Source organism: Rhinichthys klamathensis, unplaced genomic scaffold, assembly GCF_029890125.1.
Source record: "Rhinichthys klamathensis goyatoka isolate OS25496 unplaced genomic scaffold, OSU_Roscu_1.1 h1tg000005l_1, whole genome shotgun sequence".
In the NCBI taxonomy this organism is placed as follows: Eukaryota; Metazoa; Chordata; class Actinopteri; order Cypriniformes; family Leuciscidae; genus Rhinichthys; species Rhinichthys klamathensis.
Window position 1 is genome coordinate 3,186,708 of NW_026606558.1, and position 26,492 is coordinate 3,213,199.

The 26,492-nt window shown below is 37.3% G+C and overlaps 1 protein-coding gene across 1 annotated transcript in view; it reads left to right on the plus strand.

Annotated features, from left to right (window-relative positions):
- mctp2a (multiple C2 domains, transmembrane 2a) overlaps positions 1-26,492 on the plus strand; it is a 51,130-nt gene that overhangs the window by 2,458 nt on the left and 22,180 nt on the right. Inside the window, exons 2-17 of the mRNA XM_056255508.1 lie at positions 1,178-1,924; positions 2,877-2,924; positions 3,028-3,139; positions 11,908-12,050; positions 12,450-12,526; positions 12,636-12,747; positions 13,065-13,100; positions 16,283-16,429; positions 17,112-17,242; positions 19,658-19,844; positions 19,997-20,090; positions 20,219-20,321; positions 20,405-20,507; positions 20,598-20,699; positions 20,895-20,969; positions 21,235-21,354. Of these exons, the coding sequence (XP_056111483.1) occupies positions 1,220-1,924; positions 2,877-2,924; positions 3,028-3,139; positions 11,908-12,050; positions 12,450-12,526; positions 12,636-12,747; positions 13,065-13,100; positions 16,283-16,429; positions 17,112-17,242; positions 19,658-19,844; positions 19,997-20,090; positions 20,219-20,321; positions 20,405-20,507; positions 20,598-20,699; positions 20,895-20,969; positions 21,235-21,354 (2,295 nt within the window). The 5' untranslated portion in view covers positions 1,178-1,219. The remainder of the gene's footprint in view (positions 1-1,177; positions 1,925-2,876; positions 2,925-3,027; positions 3,140-11,907; positions 12,051-12,449; positions 12,527-12,635; positions 12,748-13,064; positions 13,101-16,282; positions 16,430-17,111; positions 17,243-19,657; positions 19,845-19,996; positions 20,091-20,218; positions 20,322-20,404; positions 20,508-20,597; positions 20,700-20,894; positions 20,970-21,234; positions 21,355-26,492) is intronic.

Consider the following 26,492-nt stretch of genomic DNA (forward strand, 5'->3'; position numbering starts at 1 on the left):
CGATTAATTAAAATATGGAATTATACCTATTGACTAATAAATAAAACGGTAACGCTTTACAATAAGGTTCATTAGTTAACTACCTTAGTTAACATGAACTAACAATGAACAATACTTCTACAGATTTATTAATCTTAGTTAATAATAATTTCATAATTTACTAATAAATTATTAAAATCAAATTGTGCTTGTTGTGCTTGTTAACATAAGCGCACTGTGAACTAACATGAACAAACAATGAACAGCTGTCGTTAACAAAGATTAACTAATACAGTAATAATTTGTATTACTCATTGTTAGTTCATGTCAATTAATACTTTTTAATGAACTTCGAGCCAACACTGGACAGACCAGTATCCTTCAGGTTTTCTGTCCTTCTCAGAACTCATCTAGGCAACTACTATGACTGGTACTGTGTTTTTATTAAGGTTCGGCATTGATACAAATTTCAAGATTCGATTTCTAAGCTTACGGTTAGATTCCGAATAGATTTAATTTGATTCAGTATCGATTCTTTTGGATATATATCAGGTACAGTACATGAACATATTTCTCAAGGAAAACATCTCTCAACTAATGCCATAAAGTTAAACTATAGAGGGAACCCACAACCCAGTCATTTGGTACTGTAATATTAAAGGTTAAAATTAACAACTGATTTGCATACAATTGCATATAATAAAGTTTTTATAATAATAATGTACTTATAATAACTTTTTAATAAGAGTAAATATAGGAAAATGTAAAAATATAGTGCTTAAAATAACTTTTTAATAAGAGCAAATATACAGTAAGAAAAATGTAATAATATACTGTATGGCTTTTTCTTTAAATGATCCTCTCTAGAGTTAATTTTTCCAGCTAATTTACAGTTAACAGAACATTTTTAGAAACTACACTTCTGTTCAAAAGTTTTGGGGTAAGATATTTTTTTTAAATGTTTTTGAAAGTAGTCTCTTATTGTCACCAAGGCTGTATTTATTTGATAAAAAATACAGTAATAACAGTAACATTTAAAATATTAATAAAATTTAGAATCTCACTGACCCCAAGCTTTTGGACTGTAGAGTAAGTTCACATTATTTTACAGATTTTTTAAACTGTCCTTTTGTAACGTGATACTTTGAGTTTTTCTTTTAAACTCTCTAACACACATTGCGTGTCTTTTTCCTGACAGTTGTTTAATTTCAGCTGAAGTGCAGTCTCATCCACAATCACAATGGAGCAAAAGAAGAAAGCCTGGCCCAATTTTCGCGAGAGAGCAAAGTTAAATCTGTTTGGAAAGAAGGGTCTGGGGAGGAAGAAGAAGACCCCGCTGAAACACAGGAGGAGTATGTCAGTACCAGACATCAGGTTTCATCCTCATGCCTTGAGAATGGCTTTGCAAAATGATCCCAGGACACCAGGTCAAGACTCCGTTTTCTTTGGAAACCTGGAGGGTCCAGGTGACTTGGATGAAACAGCAAGTGAAACCTCCAGTCTTGGATTATCTGAGCAGTTCTGTGTCACCGACAGGTCATACTCCTGCAGCCCAGCGCCATCAGAGAAATCAGTTCCTGCAGACTTTACACTTCCAATGGAAACTGATAAGCGGCCAAGAGCCACGACATGGTACATAGATGAATTAGATGCAGCGACTGGATCTTTACCTCCACCCACAGAAAGACTGATAACACCTGTGCCTGCAGAGAGGAAATCGCCCGGTCAGAGACCAAAGAACCCTTCGGATAAAGTGGCTGCAGCCCTTAGTAGAGCCGGAAGACAGATGCCTCCTGCGCGAGCTTCAGATGAGATGTGTACATGGACCAACACAGAGTCAGTCTGCACTACACCATCTGAGGAGAAAGCCTGCATCTCTTCTCCTACTGAGCATGTGCAGGTTTATCCACTGGAAATGTTCATTGCAGGGTCCGCAGAGGACATGGTAAGTCATCTAAAAGTTTTCACTACATCAATATGCACTACTGTTCACAAGTTTGAAGTCAGCAATATTTGATCTTTTTTTTTTTGACATTTAAAATATTATAAAATATTTACATTTCAAGCAAATGCTGTTCTTTTAAACTTTGCATTCATCAAAGAACTCTGAAAGATATGTATCACGTTTTCCAGTAAAATATTAAACAGCAACCGTTTCAACATTGATTAAAATAAGAAATGTTTCTTGAGCAGCAAATCAGCATATTAGAATGATTTTTGAAGGATTATGTGACACTGAAGACTGAAGTAATGATGCTGAAAATACAGCTTTGCCATCACAAGAACACATTACGTTTTAAAATATATTAACATTTATTTTACATTGTTATAATATTAATTTTTTACTGTATAAAAATAGTTAATATTCAAGGGGTGTGATTTGAATGAAATGGTGCCAGGGTTATAATATGTGTTCTGTAAATTTCAGTACAGATGTGGAAAATAACATATCTGTATATTATAAATTTGTAGACTAATTATAAAATGAAACCAATTATCTTCTTTATTATGATTTGTTATGATTCTAAAATATATTAACACGAGGTGAATTTGGGATTTTTATCTCCAAAACCACTCTAATATGAAATTATTAGACCGATATATTTTCAAAGACTGAAGATATATCTATCGGGTAGAGTGGCCGAGGGCTGATATCATACTGAAATATGTTCAAATGTATCCAAAAGTCTGAGAATACATAAGATATCTGGATTATTATTATTATTATTTAAACCTGAGACATAAACAGAATAAATTTAAGCAAAATTTCAATTATAATTCTGCTATTAGACATTAAAAAAGCATGTTGTCAAATCCTCAATTTACCTTCTATTTGAGTATAGCAGAGGCAAAGTAATGTAGAACTTTCTCATTTTACATCTTAATCTCTCCCTCAGGACAATCTCAATGAAACCAGTGACTTTGATACAGAACAAGAACGAAACGTGAGTATTTTAAATGGAAAAAGTGTTGTGTAAAGACAGAATAAAAAAGCTTGATAATAATATAATCCAGCCTTGACCAAGTCTTTTATACACTACTTTTCAGATCTCAGAAGGGTTACATGACAGTCAAAGTGCTCTAACACAGCAGAAGGTCCAGTATCTCCTCACCATCAATCTAAAGGAAGGCAGAAACCTGGTTGTCAGAGACCGCTCAGGTATTGAACTCTGAAACAATGACTGACACAGATATTTAATCTAGGATGACACTGGGTGATGTGGTTTCTCATAGGAAATGAGTGAACGAGTAATGTTGTTAGAAGGTCATGACTTTAACATACTTTATTCAGCACTATGCATCATTTAAAGGTGCACTATGCAGGAATTCCGTTTTTGTCAAACAGCGACCCCTAGAGTCGCTGTGGAGTACTTGTACTGTTGTAAATAGCACTCACGCAGAGAAGGTTCTGCACTCACGGCCTGATCCCCTCCCCCTGTACACCGGTACCTGTTCAGTAGGATGGACGCTGTAACGAGTGGAAATAAGGTGTGGCCCCTTTAAAAGCTGCGCGCGCCCTGTTTAACTGTCGGCAGTCTGTATTGTATGTGCGCCTCGAACACCACATGTATACGGTGCCGGGTTATTTCTGTTTGATGCTCATTTTATCAGATCTTTTTTGCCGTAAAGCAATTCGTTACATCGTGAGACCTGATATCACGTGACACTTCCTGATGCTGCGGCCGGCGCCCCGCCGGCTCAAAGTTGCAAGTGTGTTTTTTCCACTCACATGCGATAGGGGGGTGCGAAACGACCACCATTCAACCCGAAAAGAGTAATATAACCATTCCAATGACTCCGAAGCTCTTCGGTTGAGGTAAAAAACCTGCATAGTTCACCTTTAAAAATCCTGATCTTCTTCTTGAGAATTTTGACCTTTTAGTTTGGCCTTAGACTGTACGTTTTCTTGTGTTGATGTAGACAACTTCCATTTCACATGGTTACAGTACACTGACTGCTGAACCTAGTCTTGCATAATGGTATTACTCTGCTGGTAAAGTAACAAAATCACAAAACAGGATTTACACCTTTCATTATTGTGCTGGGAAGTGCTGATGACCATCTAAGCTGCATAATTCCACATAAAGCTCCGCTGATTTTCACATTAATAAAGTTCCCCTTATGTGTTTCATTGTATAAGCAGCATCATTTACTTATACTGTTAATATAATGAAATCAATAAAATAATATTACTCCCCCCTCAATGAAAAAAAAAAAGACAGTGGTTTCTCTCTGAACATTAGAAATCATTAGAATAAGGAACATTTCTGATAACAAAAGAAAGAATGTCGACATGCAAGATTTTTCGATGGCAGCATTCGACCGTGTTGACATCTTCAAGCCACCATAGGTTTCCTAGATCGGAAGTTCAATTCTAATCATTTCAAAAATGTAATAAACACATAGCCAATGCATCAGATTACATTCAACTTGCATCTAGTCTCTGAGAGAACACACAGTAGAGTGGCGTGGGGCATCGCCCTCAAAGATGCCATGCCTTGGGATGAGCTTTTGCCTTTTGTGATGTTCTCTTGTACCACCGAGTTCTTGATGTAGGCTACTGTAAGTCCTCAAAGTCTTGTTGACCTTGAGTTAGTGTAGGCCACTTAAGGATTAGTGGGTGAGGTTGAGTCATACTTTCTTGTGGGTCTGCCTGGATCTGAAAAATTGGATAACATCCAGTGTTTCCCAGAGGATTTTGTGAGACTATGGTTGGAATCATATGCTGTATGGAAAGACATGTTTCCATATCTTGGAAACATATCTTTGTTTCCAAGATACGACACAAAGCCATGTCACACTTTCAATGTAGTTCGTTTGATACTTTGCCAAAGCAATGGCGCAAAACTACGTGAGAGACCTTTTATGTTATTATGATTAGGGTTGCAAAATTCTGGGAATTTTCAAAGATGGAAACTTTCCATGGGAATTAATGGGAATTTAAGTGAATTAACAGGAATTTATGGGAATAAATGGGAATAAAGTGGGAATTTTCAAAGTTGAGGGTTGGCTCTTCATAGGGAACTTAAATATAGTTGAGGAAAGTATATTTTATCTTGACTAAAACAAACAGATGCCATTCAAATACACTTGAATATCCATGCCATCCCTCAATCACATGCACATAGAACACTGCTTACTGCATGGCTATTGAGACCACACCCCCTACTGGCACTGTGCATGCCTCCATCACATGTACAGAAGCCCAAAGCACAAGACTATTGAAGGCACACATTTGAGCCTGTGGACTAAACAAAGTGAAGTAAGTTTTGATGATATTATGGGGAAATATATTTATTAAATGTTTAAATTGCAAATATCACATACAAATGTATTCATCTAGTAGCAATGCTGATAAGTTAGATGCTAAATAAGCTAGTATAACTTTATTTACCACATAAGGCAGATGCTAGCTACCTCATGTGGCTGTTTTTCTCTGCCTCCTGCAATATGTTTTCAAGATCATTCCAGTTGTTTAGCTAGCCTTACTATTTATGTATCTGTTCATGCCATTGCATTAGTATTCTTACTAGGGTTGGGCCGATGGACGATATCATGGTTTCCATGGTGACGTGTCATGCTTGGCACGTGATTCACCACAGCCAAAATAGCGCTGTATGACAGATTTAGCGCTTTTATTTCTAAATATTAACAAACTTGCTTACCATGTCATAAACTATCTTCTATTCCGATTCTCAAATATGTGTAAGTGAGTTTGTTTTGTAGTTTAAAAAACCTTTTTTAAGGTTCAAGAAGTTATCTTGATCTGTAACGTGCGATGGGCGCCTTGTTTGGGCCGCAGTTCAGAGATTCCTGTCTGTTGGATTTAGGTTATTACAGCGCGTGAATTCATCAGCAAACTTGTTCTGTTCTACTTACAAATAAATCTGTTGAAATATCTGTTGAAAACATTTTGTATGGATGTTTTCTTATGACTTCTGTTTATATTTATGCTTGGATATGATACAATGATCGATTACATTACAATGAATTCCCAGTTAGTTCCCCTAAATTCCCATTAATTCCCATTAGTCCCATGGAAAGTTTCTAATATGGAATATTTCCAAAATTGCCCAGCTTAACTTCCCATGGAAATTTACCGGAAATTTTCCGCCCCTTTGCAACCCTAATTATGATCAATTTAATTAAAAAAATAATAATATTTTCGGTTCATTATGAAACCGTGGCAGAACAGATTAAACTATGGTGGGCCGCCAGAGTCAATTAATGGGAAACACTAACATCTCTGCCTTTGCTGTCTTTGTCCAAAGTGTCAGAATACAAATTTCCAGAATTGCTCAGAAAAGTACACTTACATAGTACAGACATTCATGGAACCAAGTGATTAAATACATTTGAATAGAAAAAAGTTATTTAAAATAGTAATATTATTTCACAATAAAAACATATTCACAATATGTTTTTACTGTATTTTTAAATATATCTATCTATCTGCAAGGTTTTAATGAAATAACACATAGAACAAATAATAAAGAACTCCAGGGACAAAGAAATAAAACCACGAGAAGGACCGAACTAGAAGCAACCATACATGTACAACAACTGACAAAGTAACAAGTGAAACACAAGGGCTATAAATACACAGGGGCAAACAAGCTTAACTAGATAATGAGGAAACAAGATACACCTGGGGAGACGAATCAACATGAAAAACTACATAGGACTACAAAACTTAGCACAAGACAGGAAATGACAAAAGTACACACAAGACAAGTGGAACGCAAGACAGGAATCATGACACTACCATAGAAAAACGAGTTGTCATGATGATTCCCACTTTTTTGCATTAAATGCTGAACTTGACAGAACAGATTCTTCTGTCCTATAGACCTTATGTAGCCACGCCCCTTTTCCGCGCTGAGCTCATTGTCTTTTGACTTCCGGTCTGTATTTTCACAGCGATCTTGCCTAGTTATGAAAGAACGACTCGTTAAAAAAAATTCCCAAGGTCCATTTGTTAAGACATATGCTTTACAATGCTCATGATAACTTTCGTTAACTCTACAATAAGTAAATCAACTTCACCAGCTAATTACTCCTGGACAGCGATGCCATAGACATATACAGAGCAACCGCAAAAACGGAAGTTCAAAGACGATATTCTAAAGATGGCGGCGCCCTCGTTTCTCTGGTGCATAAGGTCTATAGTGTGCATATGGATGACAGTATGCTTGGGATCTTGCATGTCGACATTCTTTCTTTTTTTTTAATCAGAAATGTTCCTTATTCTAATGATTTCTAATGTTCAGAAAACAGTTTTTTCTTTACTTATGGAGGGGGGAGTAATATTCTTTATTGATTTCATTATATTAACAGTATAGTTAATAAGGGTAACTTTATTAACGGGGAAATCAGCGGAGCTTTATGTGGAATTATTATGCAGCTTAGATGGTCATCAGCACTTCCCAGCACAATAATGAAAGGTGTAAATCCTGTTTTGTGGTTTTGTTACTTTACTGAGTCTTGCTTTAATACCATTACGCACCAAAAATACCAACAGCTCTAGGTTCAGCAGTAAGTGTACTGTAACCATGTGAATAAAAACATGTCTTGTTTAGGGATGTTCTGGAATCTTATGAATGAAAAATTCTAGGTTCTTCTGTTTAATGTCAAAAGGCTATTAGTGTTTTTTTGATTTGGCATGCCGGTTTTAGCTAGCCTGGATGCCAGCCCGAACCCCACCCACAACATTTTTTGGTCGGGAAGTTCGGGGAAGTTCGGTCTGGACTCGCTCCATTGAGGAGTAATTATGATCAGTCAAAAAATGTTCGGGCCAATCAAATTGCCAGGGCGGGCTTTATACGATGATGGACAGATGATCTGCAGGTAGTGCAGGGACGTAATCATCACGTTATCAAAGAGCGCTCAACTGGTTTCCCTCAGAGATGACTGCCGCTGGAGAACTGAGATGTATAGATTCCGCTATCGCGTCTGTTGTAAAAGAAATCGACAGCGCATTCATTTTAATAGACAAACAGAGAACTGCAATCAAGGCATTTGTCGATCGGGAAAGATGTGTTTGCCGTCCTTCCTACGGGATTCGGCAAAAGTTTAATTTATCAGCTGGCTCCGATGGTCACTAAGAAGATGGGACGCGATGAAAACCCTGTGGTCGTTGTGGTTTCTCCTTTGGTCGCACTCATAGAGGACCAAGTAAAAGAAGCAACACTCGTTATTTTACTTCTTCCAGCGTGCGTGCATTTGAGTTCTGTAGTTGACAACTGTGCTATGCAAAGTAGTTGACTTACTTCGTTGCTCTCATTGGTTGTAGGTCTATCCAATTGAGTGCAGAGTTTTTTTTTTCCTGGTTCGGTTAAGACACGCCTCATAATCAAAGCCCTATGGAGCAGTATCAGACTCACATTCTGACTAAAATATGAGTATGACGAAGTCAGGCTAGGTTTTAGCATCATTCATCTCAAATATAAATTTTGACTCGGGTATCTGTAAAACTTTCTGTAGAAGTTTAAAATATAATGGAATCTAATATAACATAAACACAAAATAGAATCTTAAATTAAAAAGGACATTTTAAGTGCTGTAGTTATGTAATATATATATAAAAAATCCTTTGTTTGTGGCCATTATGAATGTACTTTAGCAGGGAGGACTGAGCTTGTTAGAGACGTTTCCAAGTTAAACCAGCTTTTCTAGTCATCCCAAAAACTGCAGAATGCGGTCGGACCGGAATCTATTTCTGTAACTTCTGTCTGGCCATTGTTACCGTGTTACATTTAAAAAAAAAAAAAACTATTTTTGGAAGTCGTCATTTACTGTCTTGCATTCAAATGTTGTACCTTGATAGCACAGAAGCCACGGCAGTTTTATCAGGCTAGTGCTGGGAAACAAATGAGCTGGCCTTGTTTTGTTTTTACTACGGCGCGGATGCAAATAGAGTCATGTTGAGGTGTTGTTTCCTAGAGGCTGTACACAGTCCCTGGTGTCATAATGTAAAACGTGTTGTCTGTTTTATCTCTTAACTATTTGCTTATGCGAGAGGACTATAGATACAAAAGAGAGAGAACATAGGTTTAAACAACTGAGGTTTACTGAAATCCTACAGGCATATGATTGTAGTAAATTTCCATTTGATACCCAGAGCGGTTCTTCAGACATATTGCCAGTGTACTGGCAGGCCTGAGCAAGCTGATTGGGCAGCTCGTTCTCATGTTCAAAGTCACAGGTGTATGCCCAGAGGCTGTTAATTACCATCTCTACCTCATTATTTTTCATAATTAGAATATATTCTAGTGATATTCCTCTCTGCCAACGGAATCTAATGAAATGGTCATGCACACTATAGACTGAGTGAAGTTTTGGTGGCAATAGCGTGCCAGATATCCTGTTCAGAATTCGGCCATGCACTTTCTCAAATCCTTTGTATCGAAGCCCAAACAACCTGACAGTTACCAAAAATGATTGTCTCTGAAGTCATTATTTTCTTTCTTTCAAAGTTTGTTTGTAACTTCCTTTATGTACTGTAAAATCTGTGAATTAAATGCATAAATATATGAGTTATGAAATGGGATACATTGCCACCTGCAGGAGAAAGAAAGAAAATAAATCAATAGTTATTTAGTTGTCAATAAGAAACCGTATATTAATCCCTACATCATATCATGTCCATATGAATTGAGTAAATGATATTGTAATTAATTAATGATATTAATATATAATGTGTGTGTTATGGACACTGGAATGTCAAGTGGTGTCTTTCAAATCACACATTGCAGTTGTGACCAAACATAATGTGTAACCTTATAAGAGCAACTTCCTTCATCCACATTATTTGCTTGATGGTATGATGAGAAAATGAAATTTTGTTTTATAAACACCTTTTTTCTTTTTTTTTTCAATCCAAGCTCATCTCCATGCACACATAGAAGTGGCAGTGACTTAGTAGTTTCAGGATATATTCTGCCGGCTGCTATCTAACAAAATGTTTTCCTGTCCAAATCACTGACAAACATCTGAATCTTAGTCCTTGCAGAGAGTGTTCTCAACCGTGGGTCATATATTCAGTATTTGTGACCAATGAAGGGAAAGTTTTTCCCTGAGATAACTGTTCAGAGCTGAAATATTTGTTTTAAATGATATTAATATATATTATCTTGAATCAGTGTTTCAAACTTTTTTTCTTAGCACTTCTTGTGATGCCTACTTAAGATGAATCACTTTATTGTATTTGTAAGCTTCTTTGGGAAAAAAATTTTCTTATGAGTAAATTAAAAAGATTTTTTTTGTTGCAAAATTGCGACCTCGTGTGGTGGTCTTTGAGAATGACACACCATCTCATGTCTACAATACAGTATGATACAGTGCATCACTGAAGAAATGCAATTACATTCAAAGAAATGAATGAAGCAGGTGCAAAGTCTTTGGTAAGACTTTAATTCGATTGTCCACTTTAGTCATTCTACTGACTATAAGTAACTTTACAATTACATGTCAACTTCCACCAGTCATTAGAGTACTTTAGGAGACTGTCTGCTTAATATCAGCAAACACTTTATTTTAATGCTCTCCCATTCTACTGACTATCAGTAACTTTGCGAGTACATGTCAACTTATTCTACTAATACTCGGTTAATGTGTAGTTGATAGGCTAAGTATAGTTAGTAGAATGTCTAAAGTGGACCGTCGAAATAAAGTCTAACCAATTCTTCTTTACATTGAAATATTTTCACTTTCAGATTCATAATCTTGTTTGTCTTCTTTATTGCAAAACTTCTAAGTCTGTGTCCTGAAACTTTTTGATTATCAGACATTTTGCGTTGATGGATACAAAAGCCTTTAGTGCTTTGACTATCCAGTGAACTAATAGTTATGTTGGCTACGTTTGACCCCTCTTTCCATCCCATACTTTATTGATAAGATTCAGACGTTCTCTGAAAAAAGTTCTCTTTCGGTCTGCAGCCATTTGCATTACTAGTTGAGTCCTCACTTGGCCTGACATGACCGCATTCCCCGTCTCGCGTCATCTCCAGCACCTGTATTTGCCTAGCAATTAACGGCCGGCTCGCTCCCCGACTGCCGCTACATGGGAAAAGCGGCCGGCGAGTCCCCTCCCCGTCCTCCATTTTCCTTGTGTTAATTTCCGCCGTCAGTGTTTTGTCTTCCCCTGGCTGCTCGAGCCCCTTCCTCCTGTCAAGCTGCCTGGAGGTTTGCTTGTCAGCGTCTGGCAGGGAGGAGTTCCTCCTGGAGATGTTCATTTGGAGAGGCGAGCTGACAGGCCTGACAGCCCGTCCCCACAGGGCTTTTGTCATGTGATTCCAGGCTCCCCGCAGGTTCTCTCAAGCACTCCTTTATCCATCCATACAAATGAAGCGATGGACTCTTTTTCTCTCATATATTTTTTTCTTCTTCTTACCAGCCAATCTGCATACCACAGCATAGACAAAGACGGAGCGCTCGCCCTCCCTTCTCGCAGACAGACTCAAGGCAGACTTTCTTAACAGGCTTTGGAGATTAACACTGCTTGCTCCCGGTTTCTGGGGTTTTAATACACCGGCGTTAAATTAACAGATTCACGCTGGCTATAATTTTTACTCTTTCACAATCAGCCAGCTCCCATCACTCCGAAAGAGACAAAATGTCCGCCTCCCTGCGCTAAGAACGCTCGCCTAAATAATGAGTTTTATTCCATGTCTGGAAGACCGTATCTGTGTGCTTGTACAGTGTGATCATATGAAACGCTGTTCCACCATGTTTTGTCATTAAATGAACGTACAAACAAAGCTTAATCATCAGAATTTGTGGCTTACGTATGATTGAATACCACAAAATATCATTTTGACTGGTTCCCTTATTTGCAAACATTATGCAACAATTACTATTGGTTTAGATGTACATGTATTGAGTCCTTTTTATGTTAGTAGCATACTGATAAGTGTTTGTTTTCTACAGGTACAAGTGACCCATTCGTCAAATTCAAATTAGATGGCAAACAGATCTACAAAAGCAAAGTTGTGACCAAGAACCTGAATCCCACCTGGAATGAATGCTTTTCCTTCCCCGTCAGAGACCTCGATCAGACTGTTTTTCTCAAGGTTTGGGGTGTATTTACATCATTACATAATGCAAATAATTGCACTTTAATATCTCTATTATTCATTCTAATTTAAGTCATTAAATAAAATGTTTCAGAAATTTACAAAGTATGAAGAAAGGAACGTGTACAATACCGTGGCAAGCAACTGCAAAACAAAAACAAACAAATTCTGTAATAATAATAATAAATAGAATAAAATATGCTAGAGACAATGTTGTTTTTTATATGATAACCATTTTCACATATTTTGGAGTTGCATTCAAAAGAACGAGTTATATCTTGAGATTCAAGATTTATGTAAACAAAAGCAAATAATCTCTATTTTTTGTTTGGTTTTGTGTGTTAAACTTTTGTAACACTAATGGTCATCATCATCTCACAATTACGATTGATGCAGGTGTATGATCGTGACCTAAGATCCAATGACTTCATGGGATCAAGCAGCTTTTCTCTCCAACAACTGGAATTGGACAAGTGAGGAAAACGTTGTTATTTCATACCTTCCATGATATTGTAGTTAAAGTTTCTCGTCAAAGAATTTCTCCTGAGAAATAGATAAACAGATAAAGGTTTCTATTTGCAGAACAACTCCGATGGCTTTATCTTTGGAGGACGCCAACAGTGTGGAGACCAACATGGGAGTGATCATTATAGAGACCTGCCTGTCCATCCGAGAGGAACCTGCCAAACGGAATGTATGACTCCTGAAAATAGTTCAATTCACATTTATTTGTATAGCGCTTTTCACAATACACATCGTTTCAAAGCCACATTACAATTTAGACTGATCTGTTATCAGAGGTAACTGTCTCAGTTAGGTATTTCAGAAATGTACATATTCAAAATGACAGTTAGCTAAAAATGTATTAATTGAAACAATGTAATAATTCAAGGCAGAAACAATGAGCTCATTGAAGTAATGCATACTTGTTTGTTAATAAAATAGTCTCATTTTAGTGGAAACAGACAAGAGGCTTTCTAACATAATGTTCATTTGCCACCCATTTTTCAGAAGTGGCTTCTAAGAAGAAAGGGAAGCATCAATAAGGTATGTCATGATACATTCTCGCCATATTACTTCTGTCCAGCTGCCTACAAGAGAGAAGAGCACCCACACAGTATTTGTTACCAAGCCAAAATACACAAAATACATACATTTTATTTGATAAAATGCATAAAAAGTTACACAATCTAATAAAAGATACCACAGCAATAAGGTTGTTATTGTATCACATCTGTCCACTGGAGGGCAGTAGATCCTCACCATCTTCCCCACAGATACTTCACTGCTGTTTTGTAAAGTTTCTTGACTTTACCTTACATTCACTTTCACTTAGTTAGTGAAACTTCAACATATACTTCAACAGAGCGAGAAACTTTTGTTTGTGTCTGCGACTCTCTGATGTGATGCTGAACCAGTCCATGATTCCCAAAGTAAATGTATCACCGTGATTTAAACAAAGCACACGGTCTGTCTAGCATTTTGTGCAGGTCAATTCACAGATGAGAGCTTATTTACCTCACAGCCGTGAAAGCTTGCAATTTAAGATTTCTCCAAACAAAAGCTTTTTAGTAACAGAGTACTTTTAGTATACTGTATTTTTGACCAGCAATTAATTTCTTTTCAGTATGTCGTGTAACTGTATGTTATATAAGTTATAACCTGTTTGGATAATCAATACAAGAACTACTTTAGATAAGTTTAGATGCAGTATCTTGTTAGATTGTTAGACAAAGTCTTGTCTGAAAAAGGTCTTTTAAAGAAACTTCTGGGTTAGATTTTACCCCAAAATGAATATAAAATTAACTAATTATATTTTGTGCAAAAACAATGGGCTACTTTGGGGACGAGATGCACGATTCTTGCAGTGTGACATTATTTTCATTACATTTTTTTTATTAAAATCAGCTAAATTTTCTCATTTTAGTGGCATAAAGCAGGCAAAGTATGAACATACAGTTTCATACATAATTTTAATTTGTCCCAAAATCTGTTTTGCACAATAGCTACATTGTCCACTTGCCTGTTTTGACTGAAATGAAACTTTTTTTGCTGATGTTTTTATCATATTATATTGTCAGGACAAAATATCTTTCTCTTTATTAAAATCAGCAATATTTTTATTCTATACAAGAACTATCATGATGTATATTTATTTACGAATGAGCTTTAAAATACAATTCACATATACATTTATAATATCAAATCTGATTTGCATTAGCAATAGAATTTGACATGGGGGTTAAATTTGCTTAAATTAATTGCATCAATCTTATAGCTTCAAAATATAATTTCTTGCTTCTTTCACTTGATTCTAGGCTAAAATGTCTGAAACATGAAGCCAGTTTTTTGTGAGACTGACCCAAATGCACACGTGTTGTTAGTTTACGTGATCAGGTAATAGATCAGTATGTGTTTGGTTGGTGTTTCCACTGCAGTGTCTTCTGCCAAATCAACCGAGATCTAGTTCTATTTGACACCTATCAGTACAGGCAGAACATGTCTCTCAATTCTTACCTCTCCTCCTCTATCACACTTCCTTCTTCACAGCCATGCCACACTGTCTTTGAGATGGAAACGGGCAGCCGTATTGGCACATAACATGTGGTTCTTCTTCCTGACAGTGTCTGGAGTGTGTGTGTATGTGTGTGTAGTCTTTGAGGCACTATGCCAGTGTAAGATGCTGAGGATATGTGTGATGGCTCATTCCCAGGCATGGTGAGCTATAACCCAGATGTTGGGATGTAATATCACAGCTGTGGACGGACAGCACTGAAGCTCTAGCCAAATGGGTACGGCTTTGGGCTTGTCCCCTTGTCCCCATGCTGCTCCACCATATGGAGTCAATCCCCCAGCTCTTTTAGCACCAGGAATAGCCTCTCTTTAGGGGCCACTTACTCTTAAGCGGAATTGTTTTATTGGCCACGCCGATCACAAATTTGTCCAAAATAAACACTTGGGAAGACTTGGCTTGGATGAATATTATATTTCTCTCTCAGCTCCCTCTATAACTACCCCCCTTATCCCTCACTCTCTCTCTCTCTCTTTAAAGAGGCTTGTTTATGGAGATGTGGCCATTACATTAAATGTTAATGCTGGTTAGTCTGCTGTGCCGTGTGTGTGTGTGTGTGATGCTAATGGAGCAAAGGCTCAGTCACACTCTCCGAGCAGCCAGGTGGGAAAACAGCTCTCTGGTCTGTGATTACTGGCAGAACAGACCAGCCTCTTCCTGATGCTGTGTTTTTTGAAAGTGCAGGGCTATCAACCCACAAGTCATCTCTGTACTGTGTACTTATCCATCTGCAGTCGTGTTGATGGACCTGTTTTCTCTCTCCGAGGTGTGGGGATCACCTGCACATTTCAACTAGCAGTTTTTAGAAGGGTTTTATTTCGTGATATATTTTGTTACAGAATCAGAAATAGAATTGTATTTAAAATGTGTTTTAACATGCCATATTCTACTATATATGCATACATTGCATGTATTTATAGTAGGTCATAACTCCCTGCTTCAAAATTGTATTTGTCCCTTTGCTTTTAATACCAAATTTAAAGCAAATATATACAGACAGTTTGAGGTCAGTACTTTTTTTCTTGAAATTCAGCAAGAACACACTAGATTGATCAAATGTGGCAGTAAAGACATTTATTACAAACTTTCTATTCAGCAAAGTATTTTACATTTAAAGAAATTATAAATTGGTGAAATTACAGTTCCACAAAAATATTAAGCTGCACAACTGTTTTCAACATTGATCTAGTAGTTATATTTCTAGCATATTAGAATGATTTCTGAAGGATCATGTGACTGAAGACTAATGTAATGAGTAATGATGCTGACAATTCAGCAGTGTTTATACATATATATATACACATATGTTGTGTGTGTGTGTGTGTTTAAATTCATAACCACACTATTTATGTAAAATGATGGTGTATGCTGCAAAACATTTATTTACAGCACAAACATGTCTTCGGTTAGAACCTGGTTCCAAGGCTATCACAAGTCTTTCTCGCAATTTCGTCAAAACCTCATCTATGTGAGCCAAGTATAATATGTTACCTTGGTAACATATTCAAATAAGAAGCAATGAAAAATACACCAAAAACTGAATGTTTAAGTTTGCACAGCATATAAAAAAAAACATGTTTATGATCAACAAGATGAGCTGAGAGAGCAACATTGGCCCAAACACCGGATGCCTTATTGTATATGTTGGCTGTTCCAGGGTCAGCAGGCTGGGCGACTCATGAAGAATCAGGTTTGGACTGGAGTTTACACCGTCATCCTGGTGGAAGGCCAGGACATGCCCGACTGCGGTCAGGGAGACATCTACGTACGCTTCAGATTGGGAGACCAGAGGGTCAGGAGCAAGGTGAGCTCATCCCTCTCTTGCTTTCTCTTTTTCCCCTGCTCATTACATCATTGCGTCTCTTTCTTTGTTTCTAAACCTCTATCCTCTTTTTCTCTCAATACCTCATTAAACCCTTCCCTCCCCCTCTTCCTCCTCCCATACTTTCTTAGTTGTTCACATACCTCGCTTTAGATATTCCCGTCCGCTTTACACACCTTCCTCCCCCTTTTTCGGATGGCTTCTCCCAGGCTTCACTGCTCTGGTGACAGAGGAGGCTTCTCATTAGATCGGCCGTGTCTGGCAGGGCTTCTCTCCTGATGCTTCTGTTACCGCGTCTTGTTCGGCTCATTTGCATACCCAGAATACCTTGCACATCTACCTCCCGCCCTCAATGGTTCCAACTAGCTAGTCTTGTATTCTCATGTCATCTTTTTTCTAGAGCCCCCTGGCTCTGTTTGGGCATGTTTGCTTGTTGAACAAAACTAGTTCTAATTGGATGCTGTCAGAGTTTATAATCCCAGCGAGAAGAGAGGATGTGTTCTCCTAAAGACGGCTGCTTCTCCTCCACCACATGTCTTATTGAAGTCTTACTGAATAAGGCTTAATACACCTGTCATGTTAGCTGTCTCTGTTTTGAGAGTCCCTTAAAATTGACACAACTTCCTCTCTGTCTTGTTCCTGCTTGTCTATCTTTCTGTCTCAGAATCTGTGTATTAAGGCAAACCCGCAGTGGAGAGAGTCTTTCGACTTTAACCAGTTCCAGGATGCACAGGAGAATCTCATGGTGGAGGTTTGCTGCAAGAGGGGCAGGAAGTCGGAGGAGTGCTGGGGAGTGTAAGTTTGCTGGAGCCACTTCGCATACTGTTTTAAAAGTTAGAACAAGGAGGGGGAGTGGGGCAAGCTGTGTCAGCTTTTGCTTCAGTTTGTCCACTAGTCAATTACAAAAAGGATAGAGGTATACTGAAATGCCTAAATATACTGTATTTCAGGACGTCTGCTATCAAATGAAATTTGAAGAATGTGCCTATAGCATAGAAGTGACACAACTTTAAGAGTAGGCTGGGACATCTTAACCCTTTGATGCACAACATGGGTCTAAATAGACCCGACTGAGTTTTCATTTTCTATATCTTTGCAAGAAATTAATTTCATCATTCAGTATTCCAGGTATTCCTCAATTAACTTGTTTTAGATCATTACAAATCCTTATTTAAATTTTTCCTTTCTTACTTTTCGAATAAAAATCGTTTTTGTTTCACTACCCTTCTAATGCGCAACATGGGTCTAAAAAGACCCGTATTCATGTTTCTTTGCTGAATATTTGAAATAAATATATTTTATCATTTATTAATCCAGGTATTCATTAAATATCTTGTTTTTGATTTCCACAAATCATTATTTTTATTTTCCCTTTCTTACTTTATAAACAAACACGGTTTTTGTATTTCTACATCAATTTTACACACATGGGTCAAAAATGACCCATATAGGAACCTTTGATATTTATAAATAGTATAAATATATTTACTGCAGAAAACTATTCACCTGCCACACATTTCAAAATTCAACACGGCTGCTTTTGTATATTTCATGCATGTAAGTTTTATTTAATACATTTTTTGTCACAGAAAATATTTGATATTTTGTGGAAGACATCTAGATATAGCCTAAAATTTGAACGTTTAGGCTAAGGTTACCTTGACCTTGAAATCCATTACTAGTGCAAAAGAGAAACATGTCCAATACTATTAGCTAGCTTGCGGTCGACATATTTTATTTTATCTAATGTTAGCTAGGTCAACAAAATAAAAGTTGCGATAGAAAGTTATATATACAAGTATTATATTGGTGCTGTTGGGCAGAAACCTTACCTGGGCAGTACCTCCATATTCATTTTTATTTGTGGTCATAAATCAATGCTATCGGTCACATAAGCTGTCATGTGGTGGCGTTCTGGTGCACTATGGCTGATGTCGCATCATCCGGGTGGATGCTGCACATTGGTGGCGGGGAGATCCCCCCTACAGTTGCACTACACTACAGTTCAATTTCAGTGTTATCGGTTATATGTGTGTTATGCGTGACAAAGTGGCCAATAAACATATTTTAAGTGTTACAGTAAATGTGTTGATCTAAACAACTGTGACAATGGTTATTTTAACAAAAAGTTTTCTTTATTCTTTTGTTTTATCACGTTTGCATAGATGGGTCATTTTAGACCCATGTGTGTAAACTTGATGTATTTACACAAAACCTAGGAAATATTAAAATATGAATTTGTGATAATTGAAAACAAGATATTTTGAATATTCATAAATCATGAAATTTATAGATCATGAAATAGAAAATGCTCAAATAGAGTGATTTCAAAAGGTGAAACAAAAAAATGCCGAGCCATGCATGAAATAACATAGGAAATGAATACGGGTCTTTTTAGACCCATGTTGTGCATTAGAGGGGGTATCCATAGCTTGCGCATCAAAGGGTTAAGAGGAAAGTTGAACCATTGAGAAATAAACGATTTACATTTCAAGTGAACATATACACTACCATTGAAAGTTTGGGGTCGTAAAGAATTTTCATATTGTCTGTTCACCAAGGCTGCTTTTATTTGATCAAAAAGACAGCAAAAACAGTAATATTGTGAAATATTATTACAATTTAAAATTGTATATTTAATATACTTAAACATTTAATTTATTCCTGTGATGACAAAGCTGAATTTTCAGCATCATTACACCAGTCTTCAGTCACAAATCATTCTGATCAAGAAACATTTCTTATTATTATCACAGTTGAAAACAGTGATACCTGCTATTTTTTCAGGATTTTTGTTTAATAATAGACAGTTTGAAAGAACGGCATCTATTTGAAATATAAATCTTTTGTAATATTAATGCCTTTGTCACTTATGATAAGTTAAAAAAGGCAAAAAAAAAACAATCCCATTCCAAATGTCTAATTTTGCTGCATATCTTTCACATTTTACTAAACCAGACGTTTTAATATTTTGAATATTTTATATAGTGAAATTGTGTATTAGTAATTAATTTGGAGACAATGCTTTCTATCACTAGTAGCAAGACAGCTTACTCACTGACACATCTTACCCCACTCTCTCATATTGCAGTGATCTGATGGCCACAAACTAAAGTATTGCTCAAACGCACACATTCATGTTGTGCTTTTTGAAAACCACTGCATATGCTTATCCATTGATGAAATACTAATAGGTTCTACTCTTCACAGTCTGGATATTGACCTGACCAGACTTCCTGTCAATCAGAGGCAGTTATATACTCATTCGCTGGACCAAAGCAATGGTCGACTGGTGTTTTTGGTCACACTGACCCCGTGTTCTGGTGCATCCATCTCAGACCTCCAGGCGGCTCCATTAGATGACCCCAAGACCTTTGAGAGGATGCAGGAGCAATATGTGGGTATTACATAGTGCTATTTTAGTTTTCTTGTGTTTTTTTATTGATTTATTTTTGTTACCTTCCAACTCCATGTAAATTAAAATGATTACTATGATATGAAATAAATATGATTATATGTTTAGATATAAGAGGTCATTTGTATTTACAGAGACCGATGAACTTCCTGCGGGACTTGAAGGATGTTGGCTATCTTCAAATCAAGTTGATAAAAGCCACAGATCTTCCATCAACAGATATAAGTGGTACTTATCTGAATTAAATATAGTGTCATTATGTATGTAAGGGATATTGTACAGTTATTAAGTAAAGTATTGCCTATTATAAATATTTATGCAGTCATAATAATGTCAAAATATTTTAACTTAATCAGGTAAAAATGACCCCTTTTGTACCGTTGAGCTCGGTAATAGCAAACTGCAAACTCACATGATATCCAAAACCCTGAATCCTGAATGGAGAACAGCCCTAACATTGTAAGTTAAATTGATAGATGTCTCAGTATGTCATTATGCATGCTCATGGTATTGAAATCACATTGATTTTGACATGTCCTCAGCCCCATTAAGGACATCCATGACGTTCTGGTGCTGACAGTCTATCATGATGATGGGGACAAAGCTCCAGACTTCCTGGGAAAAGTTGCCATTCCTTTGCTGACTGTAAGTACCACACAAATAAGTCGTTTTTATAATAATTGTTGCACAGTTTGTATCATTGTACCAATGTCAATATCGCTACTTTGCCTTTAGGTTTCTAATGGTCAACAAATAACCAGAATGCTGAAGAATAATAATCTATCAAGGGTGACCAAAGGAAGCATCACTGTGGAGCTGGATGTCCTCTACAACCCTGTAAGTGCATCATATAAAATAAATATGATTATCCATGAATAATATGAATGATATCAGATGCTTCGAGAGTCCTTTACTAAAACAAAACGTCATTCAAACATAATTAACTTTCTGTTAAGATTATATTCAAGTTCTTAAAAGCTGTCAAGTCATTATGTGACAAAAGTCTTGTTTTTTTTTCTCCTCCTTTCCCAGATCAAAGCAGGATTCAAAACCTTCCAGCCGAAAGAAACAATGTTTGCAGAGGACAACCCGAAGTTTAACAAAAAGGTGATCTTTATCAACAACTACAGCACCATATTTTCCACTTTCTCTTAATGTTAGCTTTGTTGTTGGCACCTTCAGAGACTCATTACGCTCAGTTTTTCCTGCAGCACCGCCTAAAGCTCTTTAGACACCAAAGATGACTTGACTTATTAATATTTATCACCAATGAACCTTCAGTTTAAAAGCCTCTTTACACCTGAGTGAATGTCATGTTGTGAGCATTACGTCCTCAGGCACATCTTGCTAACTACTGCTTTGTCCCCATTAGCTTTTAGCACGTAATATCTATCGAGTGAGGAAGATCAGCGTGGCCATTCTCTATACGCTGCAGTATATTAACAGCTGCTTCCAGTGGGAGAACACACGGAGGAGTATTACAGCCTTGCTGGTAAGATTTCATACCACTGTTTACAAGATTTCAACTCTGTGGCCCTTTTAGTAACCTGAGGTCAGTGACCGCATCTGAGTAATCCTTCTTTGAAGAAAACGCTCTGCTCCTTAATAGCAACTTTTCACAAGACGGAAAACAGACCGTGTTCATTTGGCCCTGGCCTGTCAGGGTGCAGCTATAAAGTGTTGTGAATCAATGATTTCTTTTTTTATTTGTTGATTTTTTAAATAAATAACTGTTATTGAACACCCACCACAACTTAATCCACATTACGAGATTATTTTTGTGTTGCTTTTCTTAGAATGTTCAAAGGAAGTGAGTTTTACCGTAAGAAATGATGTATTTGGAGTCATGGCTGAGAGGTTAATATTTCTCAAGACTCATTGAGCTCCTCAATTCGATTCTGTCACGGCTTCCCATGTGTTTTGTGTTCAAGGACTCTTATTTTGATATTCTGTTGCCTTGCTGCTTCTGGTTTAATTTCCTGTGGTTTAGTTCCTGTTTGCCTTTGTTTCATTAGTTGCCCTTGTTATTCACCATATTAATCCATTAACCACACCAGTGCCTTGTTAGCCTCTTGTCTTTATACCCCTGTGTTTCAGTCTTAAATTGTCAGTCATTGACTTTACATCTCTGTTGTAAAGGCGTTGCGTTTCCAATTGGATTATTCTCGTCTTTCTGTTTGGATTTATGGTTTCTTGATTGGATTGTCGTTTGTTTGCACTGCCATTGATGGAATTTTCTGTATGACACAACGCTATTACAGATTCTCTGTAAGAGTAGAGAAGCTCCGGATCAAAACATAGGCAAAAAAAGGAGCAGAATCAAGTGATAGAAGCTTTGCTTAGGCACGTTGTAGTCTTTGGGGGAAAAAAAAAAAATTGTTCAAAATGTTGCAAAAACTTGCTCACAAATCAAGTGTTGATAAAAAAAGGGATGCAAAAGAATGTTTAAAAGCAGAGGCTCTGTTCTTTCTTTTGATTATATTGAATGTTCAGATATTCATGCAACAAAATATTCTGCGGGCCATGAATGTTTTGTGGAAATTATCATAAATGCTGGCGGTGGGTGGCAACTTAAAAAAAAAAAAAGTTGGCAGAGAAAGAGTTAATAAACTGCTTGCGGTTTTATTACAGATTTAGGTTTTAGTAATTTCCTGTCAATTAAAAAGTGGCAAAAAGTAAAAACAAAGTGTGCTGATGTAGAATCAGATTTGCTTTCCTCCATTGATCTGTTTGTTACACTATAATATACACTATTATATACACACAGCCCTTCCGATGTATGTGCCAGCGAGCAGATCTGTGTTTTATTGTAGGTAGTAGGTAGCATTTGAATCCATGCTATAACACACAAGCAGTTCTTTTTCGAGGCTTTCTTGAAGCTGTAATATAATGTGCATTCTCCCGTGCCGCTGCGCCTCGCTACTGGAATGAGCAGTGCCCCCTGAAGGGGAGTCATCGGAGGTGTGTGTGCGCCCATCCACCTGAGGAGACGGGGTGTCAGACTGGGAAGAGGCGTGGGACGTCCTGTTGCCCGCTCTATCTTTGTCTGCACACGTGGGGTTGAGAACAGAACGAATATCATCTCTTCTCCACTAGCATGTGGCCTGTTTCCGCACCACTGCGTTTAAAGCTGTGCAGGTGATGCTGAGCTATGGAAATGACAGGAAAAATGAAAATAGGGCACCTGTGTAAATCGTCTAGGCTTTAGAAACAACAGGCCGGAGGGGTGAATCTCAACTATGTGTGTTTTTATAGCTTTAAAGACCAGTTTCATGCTTTTTTTATGTACTCTCTCACAACGTTTAATTACCATACCATTGATAATTACCATACATGTTGCACAACGTCTATAAAACAGCGCGTAACCCACAAGGGTTAACAAACACATATCCGTCTTTCTCTCGCTCTATGGGTGTATGTATATCTGTAGGCTGCCGTAATAAGGTAACAGAGTCAGACATTGACAGATGCTTGCCTCTAAGAAGAGCATAATTAGAGGAGACCGTGCTTTCCTCGACGTGTTCGCATCCAATCCATGTCATCGTAGTCATGTCAGCCGTTTCATTTATAATGTAGGCCTGTATACTTGGAATGTAGTACACAAAGTAGCCAGTGGAGAGAGGATGCTATTTACTTTACAAACATATATTTAAAATACATTACAATACATTATTCATAGAGTCAGTGGAGTCTCTGTCCTGTAGCTTTTACACTTTACGCAACTTATAATGCATTTGTGGTGCTGCGGTTTCTTTGTCCAGGTCTGTAGGTTGCACAGGCAGCGCCTGTTCCCGGAACACACTCCCACCCCAGTGCTGGAAATCCCAGAGGTCACCACCCCGACCTGCACACAGCAGAGCGCATATACACGCTCCCTCTCGCAAAACACAGCTTTCATCTGTGGAGAGTGGGAAATATGTGTGTGGGTGGATGTGTTTTCGTTTGAATATACTCTGCTTTGTGCATGTGTGTGTGTATATATATATATATGCACAAAACTTTTCTATATTGTATAATAGTATATTCTTTGTTATGCAGAGAAACTCTGATTGGACCTCTGAAGGAGAGAAGATAAGTTTAACATAAGTGCACCCGTAAAGTCACTAGTTGAGTGATTTGGCTTATAACTTTGAATGGGTAAGGTTGTTGAAAATCAACAGCAAGCAAAACACTGCAAAAATAACTTACTTCATAAGTATTTTTGTCTTGTTTTCCAGGAAAAAAACATCTAAAACCTTAAACTCTCTACCTTAAAACAGGATACTTTATAATAAGTAAGCATTAGAAATCAGACAATAGGATATTGATATCATGATTAAGATAAAGATGTCATGATTTAAGTTATTACATTTGGTAACATTTTATTTTACAGTGCCTGTGCCCCATGTACATACTATGCGATTATTATAGTAATTACAATAACTGGTTAATAACTAGGTAATAATAACCCATGTAGTTATCTTAAATTACCCAGTACTTTCTTAACGTAAGGGCACTTACCCCAAAGTAAAGCGCAACCCCAAACCCAACCTTAACCTTATAGTCTGTACATGTTATTATCTAATATTACTCAATCCTTAATTGTATATTTACACTGCAAGGATATTACCTCAAAATAGCAACATATATATATATTACAATGTAATACATTTGTATCAGTAATAACATGTATTACATATTACTTTTTTTTTTAACTTTTGTGAGGTTTTAGTGGTTATGCTGATTCTTATTGCATAAATCCCACTGTATCCCTTTGAATTTTTTATGCACGTCTACCCAAGGCACTGTTTTGAACACTTCCAGTCTCATTAGGAGCATCTGCATATGCATTTGAGAAAAAAAACACTTAATACATCTCCCAAAAGCATGCAGCCGTGCTCTCTTAACCAGACAGACTGCTTACATAGTTGACTATTTTTATTGCTTGTTTATGCAACAGTAATGAGCCTAGAAACAGCACTTATAAAGTCCGACAACTACAGTAAGTCCAAGAAGGAGGGCCGTGTCAGATAAAATCTTTATAAAATACCACTTTTTAGATGTGGCTTGTACTTACTGAGAAAGATGAATGTGGCATACATCAGTGGAGACTGCAGAGGGGTCACACAGAGTTCTCTGCTGCATGTCTCACTGTGGCCTGTAGATGGAGCTACAGCACTGTCGAAACATGCATGCACACACTCACACAGGGCCGACGACGATGAGAACAGGTATTAGTCGAGAGCAGGCCGATGACAATTCGGATGGTAAGCATTAAGCAAAGTAATTTCTTACAGCGCATTACACAGAGCAAACAGACTCCAAAAAGTTTCCACCACAGGCTAAATGAGCATTACCCAGCCAGGCATTAACTGGCCAAATTTGCTGCTTCTGAACTCTGTAGTTTCAAGCTTTTTCAATAAAGATGAAAGGGATCGAAGGGTGAGGAAAAAAGAGATTATTTACACTTGAAAGCTGATTTGGAGCTTTGCTGTCATTAGAGTCTTTTAAGTGTTTAAGTAGAATTAATATTTTAACATATGAGCTTGCTTCGTCTGTCAGTAGTCCGGACTAGAAAGGAAAACCTGCACGTGTGTTTGTGTGTGTGAGTGTGTTTAAGATTTTTTTCTTTCGCTTTTTGACACTGCCAGGTAGCAAGCGGTTTCGACATCATTTGACAGGCTGTGAAATGCTGATTGCTTCACATCACAGACTGTAAAGATGGCATCTGATGAATGTTTGATGCCGTGCAGCTGTAAACACAGTTGGCAGCTGTGACGGAGCGTTCTCTCTCTCTCTCTCTCTCTCTCTCTCTCTCTCTCTCATTCTCTCTCTTCCTGTTTCTGTCTAGCAGAATCGCCAGCACCAGATGATAGCAGGACGGGGTCTAGGCAGGTTCCTGGGTCCTGAGGGAACGTTATAAAGTGGCGGGCACGGTCTAAGCTATTAACTGGCTTACTGGGACAGCCAGGATTAGACTGATTATCAGCATTTCCACGACCCGATTCGTTATTTCAGTTAACTCGTGTAATGTCCTCAGGAAAACGCAATGATCTACTGGTTTTGAGGGGTTTTCCTGCATGGCATCTCATGTCTGTGCTAGGGCTGTAAATTTAATGTTAATTCAGTACAGTTAATTACTTAAAAAATATATGCACTTAAACCAAATTAATACTTTTAATTGTAATTCCCCAGTAAGGAATTTCCCTTTAATTTGAGCAAGGTTTCCACAAGGTCATACTCAGCGCAGTCCCAACGGAATCTCAACACATGTGTTTAAAGTTAAACTTTTTTTTATTAAAAACATGCATATATGTAGACAAACCATTTAAAATGAATGCAGATGGAATGCAACCACAATTCCTATGTAAACTAAGTCAGCCTAGCTGTGGACAAAACACAATATATTGTCTTCTAAAGCTAAATGGTTATGTCTAAACAATAATTTACTGCTAATCTTTAGAGCAATATAAACCCAAACAGGGTGGTCAGTACATGACCTATATTTGTACACAGAATGCCACGATTGATCAATCAGAATTCTGCAGCAATCAGTATTCTAGGGAGCCGACCAAAAAGAATTTGAAGAAATTGTCAAATAAAAAGGTTTAAGGTTTTTAAGCTTTTACAGAGTCATGAAAGAAACAATTT